The sequence below is a fragment of the Pygoscelis adeliae genome, unplaced genomic scaffold (genome assembly GCF_000699105.1).
Source record: "Pygoscelis adeliae isolate BGI_AS28 unplaced genomic scaffold, ASM69910v1 Scaffold186, whole genome shotgun sequence".
In the NCBI taxonomy this organism is placed as follows: domain Eukaryota; kingdom Metazoa; phylum Chordata; class Aves; order Sphenisciformes; family Spheniscidae; genus Pygoscelis; species Pygoscelis adeliae.
In genome coordinates this window covers 2,217,732-2,230,855 of record NW_008825071.1, presented here as the reverse complement: position 1 = coordinate 2,230,855, position 13,124 = coordinate 2,217,732, and the positions used below count along the sequence as shown (strand labels likewise).

The following is a 13,124-nucleotide window of genomic DNA, read 5'->3' as shown; positions in this document are numbered from 1 at the left end:
CTCCAAATGCCAGATCTATCATCTGTATTATTAATATGTCAGATCTGGTGCGTATGAAGAGCCAGCGATGAGGGTACGAATTTGACGGCGTTTCTGTACAATGAATACCTCTCATGATGTATGATTCCCGAAGTGGTGTTGAAAATGTGATGAAGTGTCCATTTAAGACAGAAGGAATGTCCTGAGTAAGGAGTGAAACAGGATCCAGGACCGTGACAACCCCATGCAGGGGAGGGAGGGAAGCAAGCATCGATTTACTACATTTTAATGAATAGCAGTGTGAAGTTAAAAATAAAAACAGCAAGGAGAAGAGCACAGCTTTAATGAAGAGACGGAGTATGTGTCAGCTCAGGAAGCTCCAAGGCCAGGCTAGCTCTAGGAGACAGGGCTGCCTCTCTTGGCTTCTCTCTAAATAAAGGTCTACTCTGGCCATGCAGAACAGAAGAATTGGAGCCTGGGCTCCCGTGAGAAAGATATCTGTCCAAGAAATCCTAAGAAGCTAGGAAAAGAGACTGATGTCAGATATAAACACAAAGTATTTTTCTTTTGCAGCTTTGTTTCCAAGTTTTATAATCAGAGAATTACTGCATGATTTGGATGTTACCCCCAAAAATGTTGTAGATCAGCGTAACTGCCTGCAAAGCCGTAATAAATTTGGATATTTAGCATCCATTTCCCAGCAGACTGCACAGCTCAGCTTGGAGATTGGCAGCGGTGTATCAGGACAGAGAAGGAAAGCCTCAGTTAATGTACTTGAACTAATATCCCTCCAGCAGCAGACAGAAGGCGGAAACATATTGTGTAGTTTTGGGCAACCACATATTGTGACTACCTCCTTGGCTCTCCTTTTTTTTTTGATCTGCACCTTAAGATCTTGTGAAAACCTACGTGTGAGAAAAAGTCTCACATTGCCATCCTCCCTAGGGTCAGTCGATAGCTTTCAATGTTCGTTGCTCAGACAAATGCCTAAGAAGAGCTGAAGGAGGCAGTTGAGGGAATTGTAACATCTCAGTGAAACAGATAAATGCACCTCAGCTAATATTTTATGTGTCACTACCATTCCTATGCAGGTCTTGCCACTTCCACTTGATGCCCCGTGACTGGGCCCTCGCTGTACCACTATTACCAGAGTGAAAGGTTGGTGGGAGTGTTTTAATCATTTGTGGCTGCTGATCTACCCAAGAGAGGCCTTTGTGTCCTAATTATTTTTCTGAATGCCATGAGGCAAAAAACGGGACGCCGAAGGCAGCACTTATCAATCACTTCACTAGGAACATGACCATACTCCAAAACACATATCAATTATCACAAAACCATCATACGCGCAAACACATTCCTCTACCTCACCTACTCAGAAAACTCACACTGGCATCTCTTCCATTTCCCCCTCCAGCTTTGTTTACATCCTCTGAGATTTACATTCCTTCATTAGCCCATGCAAAGGAAGAGATATTCCTGGCAGCTGTGTGTGTATTACCATGGTTACCTAGTTCATCTGCAGCAAAATGGGTTGGTCCATGACCTGACACCGCAGCTCCAGGAGCGGGTTCCTCCCTTGTCCACTGCTTTGCAACCTCTCCCAGTGCAGCTGTGTTTTCAGAAAATCTGAATGCAAGCGACAGTGGGGCATCCAACAAACTCTCCCAAAGTCTTCAACACATTTTTTTTTTCCTATATCGTTTGTCTCTAAGTGTGGTTTTTGGCAGGCCCAGTCCTTGGTTTTCAAGCAATTTTTCCAGCAAGCCATCATCAATAGCATACCTACAGTTTCTACACACTGCATTTTATTTGAGCGTGCAATATTACACTTGAAAATTTAGCCTCAAAAGCATGCTTATGAGAACACCTGTGACTACACAACAACCTGGGCCTGTCAGGGAAGAACAAAAGTTTGGGGCATACGAATGAGGACCGTGAAGCCTTAAATGAGGGTCTCAGCTGGGTGGGAGGAACAAACAGCTTCCTCCCACGAAAGCAGTTTGGGCTTCATTGGTGTCACAAATTTTGCAGTACCAGTTGAAGAAACTGTCGTCTAATGAGATATTAGCAAACCAGGCATCAAACCTAAATAAGCTCTCAATACCAAATGAGGTATAAACAACAAAATATTGATAAAATATAATGAAGACAGAATTCAATCCAGGCAGAAGGCATATGTATCTCCACAACTGGCTCAAACTTTCACTGAAACAAAACTTATCAACTTTGTTTTTTAAGCAACATCATTCTCATAGTTTTTTTTCTAGGCAATATTTAAAACAAAACGGATATGTATACTGTTATGAAGAATCCTTGTTCACATCATTCATCTATTCCCGTAATTTATGTTTCTAATATTCATAACAAATTTGACCTATTTAAAGAAACTTAAAGCAATGATGTAATCTCTGGAAGTGGTACACGGAATATGCGTACCACACAATGTCAAGGCAAACACAGATGTATCTTATGGTGATTCTGAAAACACAAATACCAATGAATCTCTGCGAGGAAAGCAAAAGCTGGCAAAATTCGAAATGGCTTTGTAGTCATATAGTTATGTAAAATAAAGTTGTGAAGTTCTCCAGACTTGATTTAACATGGCTGAAACAGAGTGGGTAATTTGTTTGCATCTGAACGGTAAAAAAGATCAGTCGAATGAAAAACGTACACAAAAATGACCGACTCGTACACATACCTTTTCCATTTATTGTTAATGCTGATGCAATTGTGGCTGTTACTGGCACTGGCAATTGTGGCACTAATGGATGTATCCTTGGTCGGCTCCCCATCCTAGCACGCTCTGCACCAGGTCCTAATAAAGCTCCCACCGGTTTCTCTGCTGCTACTTCTGGTGCTACAGAGTCTTCTTGATCCTGCTCTATATGGTCCATTTTATCCGGGCTTTCATTCTGGAAGCCATCAACTGTTGTCCGACTCTTAATTGGACTTTTGGGCACTAGGATTTTAATACCTGATTTTGCAAGGTCCATATTTTTCCTTCCAGAAAGAGATGGTGAATTGTTTTTCCGGAATTTCTGGGTGGCAGAAAAGAGTTGATTATTTTTTGACTCATGGTCTTTACCCATAACTAAAGATTTAGTGGATGTCTTTGAAAAAGAGCTATTGGTAGATCTAGAAATTTGTTTTCTGGCATTATTTGGAGAGGTCCTGTTTGTCCTGGTTAATGTGCTTTCTTTCTGCTTTTCATTGTGGCGTCTGTTAAATTCATGTATATATTCCTCACAATTAACAAGGTGCTGTTCTGGCTCCCAAGTATCATCTTCGCTGTCGTATCCTTTCCATCGCACCAAATACTCTGTTTTTCCCTTCTTGTTTTTCCTCTTGTCAACAATTCTCTCTACCTGTTAAAAAGGAAAATTAAACATTAGGCATGGGCAGATATACAACTCAAGTGAGCAATTTGCATGCAAATAATTTGTTAAGTGTAGATAGATTTAAAAATACTCTTGTAGTTCTGTAATTCTGTATTGTAGCTCTATAGCTTACAGTCTTTCACTGCTGACTGGAAATTCCTCTCTTTAAACTTCAGATAGTCACTTCCATCTCATAAAAGACGTTCTAAAATACCAAATTGTTCTTCAGTAAGTATTTTGCATGCACAAGAATCTGAATATGACATATTACAGTTGACAATCAGCACTGGCCCCGGCAAAGTTTTGACACCAACTTCAATGTGGATAGGTTTTCCCTGTCTGAATATAGAGATCATGTTTAAATATGCTATATAAACACAGTGTGTTTACCTTACAAAACTTATCAATTTGATATTGTTTGAATAATTTGCTTGCTTAGCATAAGGCATATGCGAGAATCTCTTACTTACAGTGAGCTATCCTTTAGTTACCAGGGACAATACGGTACAGCTCAGAAATTGGGGCAAACACAGAAGATTTTTTTTAGAGGCTGTTCTTCTTGTGAAAACAGAGAACTTGTTTTGGCCAGAGTCTTTGATACACATACTTGAACAAATTACCATGCCTCACTTATCTGCAAATAGAGATGATATTTATGTCACAAGTATTAAGCATGCACATGCCACAACTGCACGTGGGACCCACAGGCTAGAGGAATTCAGGCACCGGGGTAAAGCAGACAGGGCAGACAGCAGCAGCTGCAGGGACAGAGGCTCATGCCTTGTACCAAAACTCATGCCAGTCATGCTAGTCCTGCAGAAAGGGAATTCTTTCACAGAAAAAGAGACTTAAGTGCAAGGCTAGTCTCGGGATTTCCCCTTTTTATTTCATTTTTCCTACCCAGGCTGCTCCTTCTGGTAAATCCTCCAGCCCACTTCATTTCAGTTATGGAACCGATACAGCTTTCTTCCCCATCTTAACTTCCTTTTGGTTATTTAAAAAAAAAAAAAAAGGGGGGGGGCAGGAATGGGATGGGACTACCACTTACTAATTACTAGCCCTAGTGCTTAGCCCCTCATGAACAACAACCACGCATGTAAGCTAAGATCACACATACCTAGGAGAACTTCTGAAGACCAGTAACATTTACTGGCGTGGCTTTTAACCGAATGGAACATCTACAGAACAATTTGGAAGGACGGAAGGAAAACACAGGTATGTATGTCATTACCAAGTCATATGACTGTTGACAACAGATTCTCTTAAGAGTGCACCTCAGTTTTATATGTGGCATGTTATCATAATGTACTGCCTGGTTTTCAACAGTGAGGTTAAATGATTACTACTATTATAATCTCAGCAGCAATATAACTAGACATCCTAGAACTTCATGTGGTACACTGCAGGTGGTGTACTATGCTGTCCTGTCATTAGGATGTTGCATAGCTCCGTTTGCATAGGTCTTAAAAAACCCAAAAAACCCCCACAACACCACCACACAAATAAAAACCAAACACAAACTGTCAGACTAGCTCCACCTTTACCTTGTTATTCAGTTGCACAATTCGATACATTTTATAGAGAGTAACGCAATATAAATTGTCCACATATTATTTAAAATGTTAAAATACATTAAAACTATTTTTATTGTGGTTATTTCACTTTTTAGTAAAGTCACTGGACTTAAAAAAACATACAGCTAGAAAAATGAAACTATTATTTTTCCACGAGACTACATTTAAGAACATCTTAACAAAAATGCCATCCCAAATAAGAAAGCCACTATGGAGAAATATGCTTTCGAACCTTTTTCAGCAGAGACTGAGTAAAAAGTCCTTCAAGTATTAAGCCAGAAATGTTAAATTAAAAAATAAAAACAAACTCATGAAGCAAACTTGATATATTGTCAAAAAAGCAGTTACTGCAATAGTCTTGCTTATCCTCTCTCCCTCTCTCAACCTTCTAAAATAGATTTAAAAAATATGATTCTCAGAGAAAGATCTCTACTACTAGGAAGGTACTTTTATTTTCTAGCAGGAAATCTTCGATGCAAACAGCATCGATTACTGGGCACAAAGTTCTACTAACGTTTTTAAGTACTGAAAGGCCACCCATTAAGGACATGTCCTTTTCAAGTAGGAAGCCATCCCTCTCATCCAAAAAAACAGATATCTTGCAGAGATAACAGATGAAGTCTAGAACAGGAGATGCAAAAATCCATTCCTAACCCAATGATTTAGAGAGCAAACAGAAATGCATAAAGAAAACAGTTATATTTAGCTATATTGTCCAAGCCTGCAACAAAACCTACATTGACATTGCTCTTTTTGATTAAAAGATTTTCCCCCTAATATCTTATTTCTATTTTATTTACAACACAAAAATTATAGCAATTAACCTGTGATACACAATTTGTCATGTGGCTTCAGAGCTTTAGTGAGGGGCTTTTTGGATTGCCTCAGCTTGATTAGTCTAACTCCCCTAGGACCACTTGAAAAACTGCTCAGGAATATTCTGCCTCAATACTTTTGCTGATGATAACAGCTACATAAGTGTTTCTCATCCAGATTTGGGAAGAGGAAACTGGAATGCTTCCACAATGCGCACAGGGTTTGAGTATAGAACAGGAATAGGAATATCCATCCTGAACTGGTGGTTTATTTAAAGTCTTTCATGGCAAAAACAGAGACGACAAACCTGTGCTTCTCCTCTTTTCCTACTGAAAAAAAAAGCTTGTCCAAAGTCATCCGTTTCTACTTTGGTATACGGTGGTGACATGACATGAAATACAGTGTGAGACACCTCAAAGTCTTATGTTAGAAGACACTAACGACTTACATCTGAATATTAAAATGAAAAAAAATAATGTAACTAGGTGGGGAAAAAGGTCTACGTTCCTACTTCCTGACACATGATTTTCCCCCTAATTTGATGATACAGCTAACCCGTTGGAACAGCTAGGTAACATCCACACAGGCAGTATTGCTTCTCCCCCCGCTATTGTTACCCTGGAGCTGAGCAGGTGCTTTTCTGCTCTTATGCCGAGTTAGTTCCGAGAGTTAAAAACTGGCAGAGTGCTCCTAAGCACCAGGGGAAGAACAAGACCACATCCTTTGCCATAATCATAATGCTGGCGACAACTAGTTCGTGCCAACTACCATTTCTACAGTGTCCAATGCCTTCTGCCACGTGGTATTATTTAATTTTAGTAATTAAAAGGTTCTGTACTGCCAGGATTTGCCGCTAATGGTTAGTTTTCAAGTGTTGTAGAAGAATCAAAACAAAATGGAAAATTATATAAAAAGGAAAGATAAAACCAGTGTGAGGAAAAATTATCAGGCAAACTATCTGGATGGCAAAAGATAACATCTCTCAGTTTGTTTTAGCATGCTAAGTTATCACTTTCCCCACATGGGGTACTGACCAATGACACTCAAAAACTGAGCCAGCAGAAAAACTGACAGAAAAACAACGCGCTGCTCAGAGGTATAATCCAACAGTGGAGTGCCCAAATTATAATCCCACACACCAGAATTATATCTGAGCTTTCCCATCTGTAAAATGGTAAATTTCCCTTCCTTCCATGAATGTGGTGAGAATTGGTTCATGTTTGCTTTCTCTCCCTGAGGAAGCAGATACTTTGATTTTAATTGCTTTTATTAGCAAAATTACTTTTTATTTTATTAATTTGATTTCAATTGCTTTTATTAGCAAAATTAGCATTTACACTTTTTCAAAAAATGGACAAGAACAAGATAAGGTTGAAGGCCAAAGTGCTGTTTGGCTACAGCTGCGCCAGGTGAAAATGGCAACACCACAACTGCTCCTCCCTGTCCTGTGCTCAGAGACAACAGCTCCTCCCCATCTGTCAGCACAACTTCTTCTGTAATTATTCCCTAATGTAGTTCTGTCGAAGTGACCTGGTTTAGATATTAAGAATACCTGAGCTAATGTAGGCATCCTGAAATAACTGGTTTGGAGAGCAGCCACATATGCGGTATTTTCTGACACATCTAAGAGGCGTGCAACTTTCAGCAGAGGACAACAAACACCTATGGGCAGGAGAGGTACAGCAACCTCTTTGTTCTGCTGCGGTCAGAAAAAGGACATGCAATCTTAATCTGCAATGAAAGATCTTTAGTTCAGATCAATAAAAGTAAGCATGAAATTCAAAAGGATGTTCTCAGTCCAAAGCATTGTAATTTGGGCACATTTGTAAACTCTATATTAGGCATACTCTGTGTGTGTGTGTGTGTATATATATGTTTTTTATATATATATAAAAAGATCATACTTTATTATAAGATTTAAGAGATTAAACTAAAGGTACAGCTGTCGGGGGGGGGAACAAAAAACAGAATGAGCAAAATAAACATATAAGTAGGCATGTAAATATTCAATGAGTGCTGCCTTGTTTATCATAAATCCATTTTCCATTCCCACCATGTTTGCCTCTGTCCTCACGTTCATGTCAGGCTAAATTAATTTAAAGTTAACAGAATAGAATCTATTTGACTTCATACTCTATCTGTTGTCTGTAAAATATAGGAGAAGACCCTGTTCTGTTAGCTGAAGGCTATGTTTACATTAGTATTTCATTCAGAGCAATAATGCAATTTAGAAGCAAATCCTTCTTCCCTCCACACTGTTCCCGCTTACTGTGCAATGGTTTTGTTCACAGACCAGTTTTTGTGTATGTGATGTGGATTCTTTATGGAGAAATATAAAATGGAAATGGAAACGTACCAATGCAATGGTCATGCTTCAATCCCTAAGGGGGCACACAGGTCCAAGCAAATAACAGCTCTGAACAGTTTCAACCCATGTTGTGGCATGGATATTTGATCCTGAGAGGCTCCACTAAATCTAGTCCAAAATAAAACTGCTGCACCACGGAATATGTAGAGGTGGGGGTCACAGCACCAACTGCTTCACTCTACTGATTTTCTCCAATTGAGCCAAATTACTACTGTAGACATTCCCCAATTCAGAGACTGAAGCTAGAATAAATGCAAGTCTTGCACACATATATGTGCTACATGTGAACAGTCACCCTTGGTTAAATTGGAAACTGTTCCATGTACAAATGGGACCTAAACAGTCATCCATAAGCAATCAGCAATGTTTATGAATGACTATATCCTCTATTTATAAAATCTTGCAGAAGTCAATGTTAAACAGTATTCAAATAGTTCTTATTTTAAATAAAATAAATGCATTCTACATTAAAAAATGCAACTAATATATAGCAGCATACAACACATGAAAACAGTTAAGTGCCAAGTTTTGCTTAAAGTAAAAGGAGAAAGTACTTTTGGGAAGGAGAAAGTACTTTTGGGAAGACAGTTATTAAAAAACAAATTTGATGAGGATGTCAAAATAGACCGTATAAATGCTAGAGTTCATCTTCACTGCAGCTCCAATGTTACTCCATTCGCATTAGCCTGGGAGTGAACGTAAGCCTGCCACCACATGCTCCTGGAGCTGACTGATTTGATTAGCAGGACAGAGTGATTGGATTAACAGTCGATGAACTGTTGTAAACTAAGCCGCTGCATCCTTATGTCATGACTGGCCAGAGTGTCTATACGGTACAGGACTCTCTGGCTATGGTGACGACCGTATTACGCATATGTAGTTCTGGAAGTCAGAGTTGTACAAAATAAGCACAGATCAGATGTGGGCAGATTATTGCTTTTCTGTCAAATTAGCTACAGCAGATGACACAGCTTTTGTGTTACTTTTGTGACAGCTCTGGGATGAGGAATGATACCTGATCTGGCCGAAGGCCTGCCAATACAGAGTTCACCCACTTGACTGTCTGCTGGCAATAGGGACCAGCAGGATGAGTTCATACAAGATCATCGCTTTACAACCCGCAGCCACTCCCAACCTCCTTTTGAGGAAGCAGTGTGTGCAGTGAAGCTGGAACACATTCATGTCTATGAACAGGAGTCACATAAAGGGCTAATACACTTCCGGTGGTCCTTCATGCTAGCAGTCCAATAAAGAGAATTGTATATCTCATCCCTCCTTCCAAAAATTAAATAACCGTGCTAAAACAAATATTAGGATTTTTCTTTTTCCCAAGCTTTATTTCAATCAAAGACTGTCCATTCTTTTAGGATTCCTGGACACAAGTCATGCAAGAGCTAACTTTGTGGCTATCCGCAACACTCAATTAATATACTGGCATGCAGGTCATAATTAAAGTTTTAATTCACCTTCTGTATAAATTTCTAATCAAGTTGCCTATAAAATTACAATTGTCTCAGTCAAGCTCGTAATTTATCATCAACTTTATGAATTATATCCTTCCATAGTCTTAACAAAGACAATAGACAAGATAATTTAATCACCACATTCTCATCAACACCAGTGGTTCCAGGGAATCACAGCTGCGGCACGTGCCATGCCTGGCTGCACAGCCACCTCCTGAAAAGGCACTTTAGGAAGTTTTATGCCCTGTACTTACACTCAGCAAACTATCACTGTACCTGCAGCTCCTTTATGATCTATAGAAAAATAAAGTTTGCAATCAGAAAAAAAGATCTTAGGAAGCCTTTTCCATAGAGGACACCAGGGAAACTGGTGGGGAAGGACAGCCTGTGACACTCACTTTGCTTTAGAGAATTAACTTACTGGAGAAACAGTTTGCCCGAGATGTACTTCCTCACAAGTCACCACTGATGATTGATGCTACAATGTCAGCATCACAGATATTTGCAGATACAATTTACAAAGAAATAATCACAGCAAGTTCTGGGGCAAGTTACAGCCTACTGCAGAATTTATCAGCTGCCTTACCCTAACTATAGTTACCTAGCTATTGCAAAAATGGTTAGAAAATCTTACGCTCATCAACTCACTTTTCATAACAGTTCTAACCTTTCATTTACAAAGAGATGACAGTCTTATAAATTTTCTATTTTGCACAAAAGCAGAATGAAAATACATGAAAAGTTGTTAATGTACGTACAAATACTGAATATTAAAAAAACGCCTGCAACAATGTATTCCTACCGAACGTGCGCTGGTTTCCTCCTTTTGAAATAAGAACAAGTAGCATCAAATAGGTTTATCTTCTAAAATGGAAATGGCCCTAATCAGAAGAAACTATTAAAAACTACTAGCATTTGATTTAAGATACACATTCTAGATGGTCAAAGCTATTACATGAGTATTACTGTGTTATTCTCATAGTTATCAGAATGTTTCTCATCACTAGTTACTAGAAGATCTCAGCATCACCCACACACAGAATTGCGAAGGAAATTCTTCACAACTTCAATTCATTCATAAAAGCTATATCCCAGGAAGCAAATCCTGGATCTTTTTTTTCCCAGAGGTAAATATTCCCTCTGCACTTGTCAAATTCTGCTGCTGGTATCTCTCCACTGAAGTCATGAAAGGTGCAGGTCCCAAACTTGGCACAACCAACGCTATCCCAAAGAAAAAATATAGAAAACTGAAATGTGTATTATTGGCAACTCTGGCAACATGAAAGACACAACTTTCACCCAAAGATGATCATGTTTTGAGATGTGATAATTTGGGAAAATGTAAATTAAAGCTACCTCACAGTAAGAGCCTCAACAGCTTGACTACTATTTACTTAAAGTATAAGGCCAATAGAAATATTGTCGCTTTATCCTTCAGCTAGAATAATATAGAGTAGCAGATGAAGAATTTGTCAACATTAAGCATCAAGACTACAGACTTTTGCTTTCAAAGCAGGAGAAACTGAACCTTCAACAGTGCTCAATTACAAAGACTCTATAAAGGCAAATGACTGATAAAGATTCAAAATATTTCCTCTAAAAAGAGTGTCTTAAGGAGAGAGTAGGTCACAGCAAAACTGCACTCCAAATATGTTAGAGAACACTGTCACAGCTAAGCAAACTTCAGAAACGGGAACTGTAACAAGAAAGAGCAAGAAAATCACAGGACAATTGAAGAGGGAACTTGGTATGCTGTACTTAATTTATCAAATGCCACTTAATTCTACAATAACACTTTTATCTACCAAAACCAAATGAGGCTTTTCAGCAGCCTACTGCTTGCAGAAAGGACAGTGACATGAGTCTGCTACTGTAGATCATTTGACCAAACCTCAGTAAGAAGGGATGCCAGACCTCATATAAGCTCTTAGAAACTTCTTCAGTAGCACTCTCCTCTTTCTTTTTTCTCTTAGAGGTCCTGAGGTGCCTGTCCTAAATAAAGATAGTAGCGATAGCTTTCTTTGGAATCAGTGCATCCAAGAAGGCACAATACACACTTATGGCCTCCTACCAGGCTCCTCTCACCCTTGCACCAAAAGCTTATTTCAGCAAGACATAATTCAAGCTTCTGTGTACAAGATCGTGTCTGCATTTTTGGTTTCAAATACAGAAAAACACACTAAACAATTCCAGATCATAGTTAAGAACAACATTATTTACTGGCTCTTTCTGTATTCCTTACCTCAATTCCAACACGTCCTAGAAGAACGTGGTGTATGAGCATGGGTCCCCAGTCACTCTGCCTGCAATATGGTTTCTCTCAATACTTGGTCTAATCCCATCTAGAAAAGCTGGTGATATGGAAATTTCCCGTAATTAATCAACCTCAGTGCTGCACAGCTGCCTCTTAGTTCTGGCATTCTGTTCCTCTATGGGATTTATTAGTAGATGAACTATTTTTCCAGTTGGAAAAAGGCATTTCTCTGGTTTAGGTCTCAAGTCCCTCCATCTCCCCAGCTTTTAGTCTGAACCTAAATTCTTGTTTCTTATTTAATACCACTGCAGCTTTCATGACTCCACTCTCCCATTTTCTTTTGGAACCAGGCTGTGGGGTACAAATAAAGCTGTGGGATCACTGGTCGCTCTGCTTGGCAAAGATCCTTCCAGCTTGCAAAGTTTTAAAGTTTATCTGTAAAAACAGGGAAGTTTTATAATGTTCTTCCAGAGTGTACCTTCCTAACAAAAAAAATTTCGGAGTATGTACAAATAAGTTCGTGATCTTTGGCACATAATTAACTTTTTACTAGGCCTGCACATGGCGCATTAGTAGCACAAGTTTTGCAATAAGGTATGTGTCCAAATGACTTTCTTATTTCACCGGTATTTGTAACTTTAAGGGGTTCCTAAGCCTCATCCTTTCATCCTTCAAACACGCCAATCAGAAATAAAACTAGCTGACATTGTATCACTGTTTTTAACATATACCTCCTGCTGGCATAATTCGTATGAAAATATATTTCCGATAATTATGATTTTCCCAAAATGTATCTAATGTTTTAGGCACGATACGTACTTTTTAACACCAGATCACTAGTCATTCAACCTAACACATTACATTGATATTACAAGTCCTGAATCAAAGGGACTGATGCCTGTAAGATTTTCTTCTACTGTCTTTTGAAAATATGCACTGTCTTAAGCTCCATTATTTACTGATCCTATCCACCATCAGTTCATACATGCATACTAAAAGTAAGACACCAGATATTAATCTGATTACCCTGATGTTGGTTAATAAAACATTTTCTCCCATCTCAAAATCCCTCATGCCTTGGCAATGACAACAAACAGCACGAAAAGCAAAGTGTTTTAGGCTTGGAAAATGGCAGCTTCATTAACAGCAGCGTGTGTTAAAGTAGTTAAACTCATTTTTCAATAATTCAGGTTTTTTAAAAAAGCTGGGTAGCAGCAACTTCTCTATTACATGGTTAACAAGAATTTCTGAAGTAATATAAAAACCTTCTTCAGAATCTTCTGTTCGCTATCC

At 38.8% G+C, this 13,124-nt stretch overlaps 1 protein-coding gene across 1 annotated transcript in view; it reads right to left on the bottom strand.

Annotated features, from left to right (window-relative positions):
* Positions 1–11,861, bottom strand: part of CDYL (chromodomain protein, Y-like) — a 67,847-nt gene extending 55,986 nt beyond the window's left edge. Inside the window, exons 1-3 of the mRNA XM_009326526.1 lie at positions 11,820–11,861; positions 11,492–11,569; positions 2,678–3,344 (exon numbers count right to left, since the gene is read on the bottom strand). Coding sequence (XP_009324801.1) covers positions 2,678–3,344; positions 11,492–11,569; positions 11,820–11,861 — 787 coding nt within the window. The remainder of the gene's footprint in view (positions 1–2,677; positions 3,345–11,491; positions 11,570–11,819) is intronic.
* Between the last annotated feature and the right edge of the window lie 1,263 nt (positions 11,862–13,124).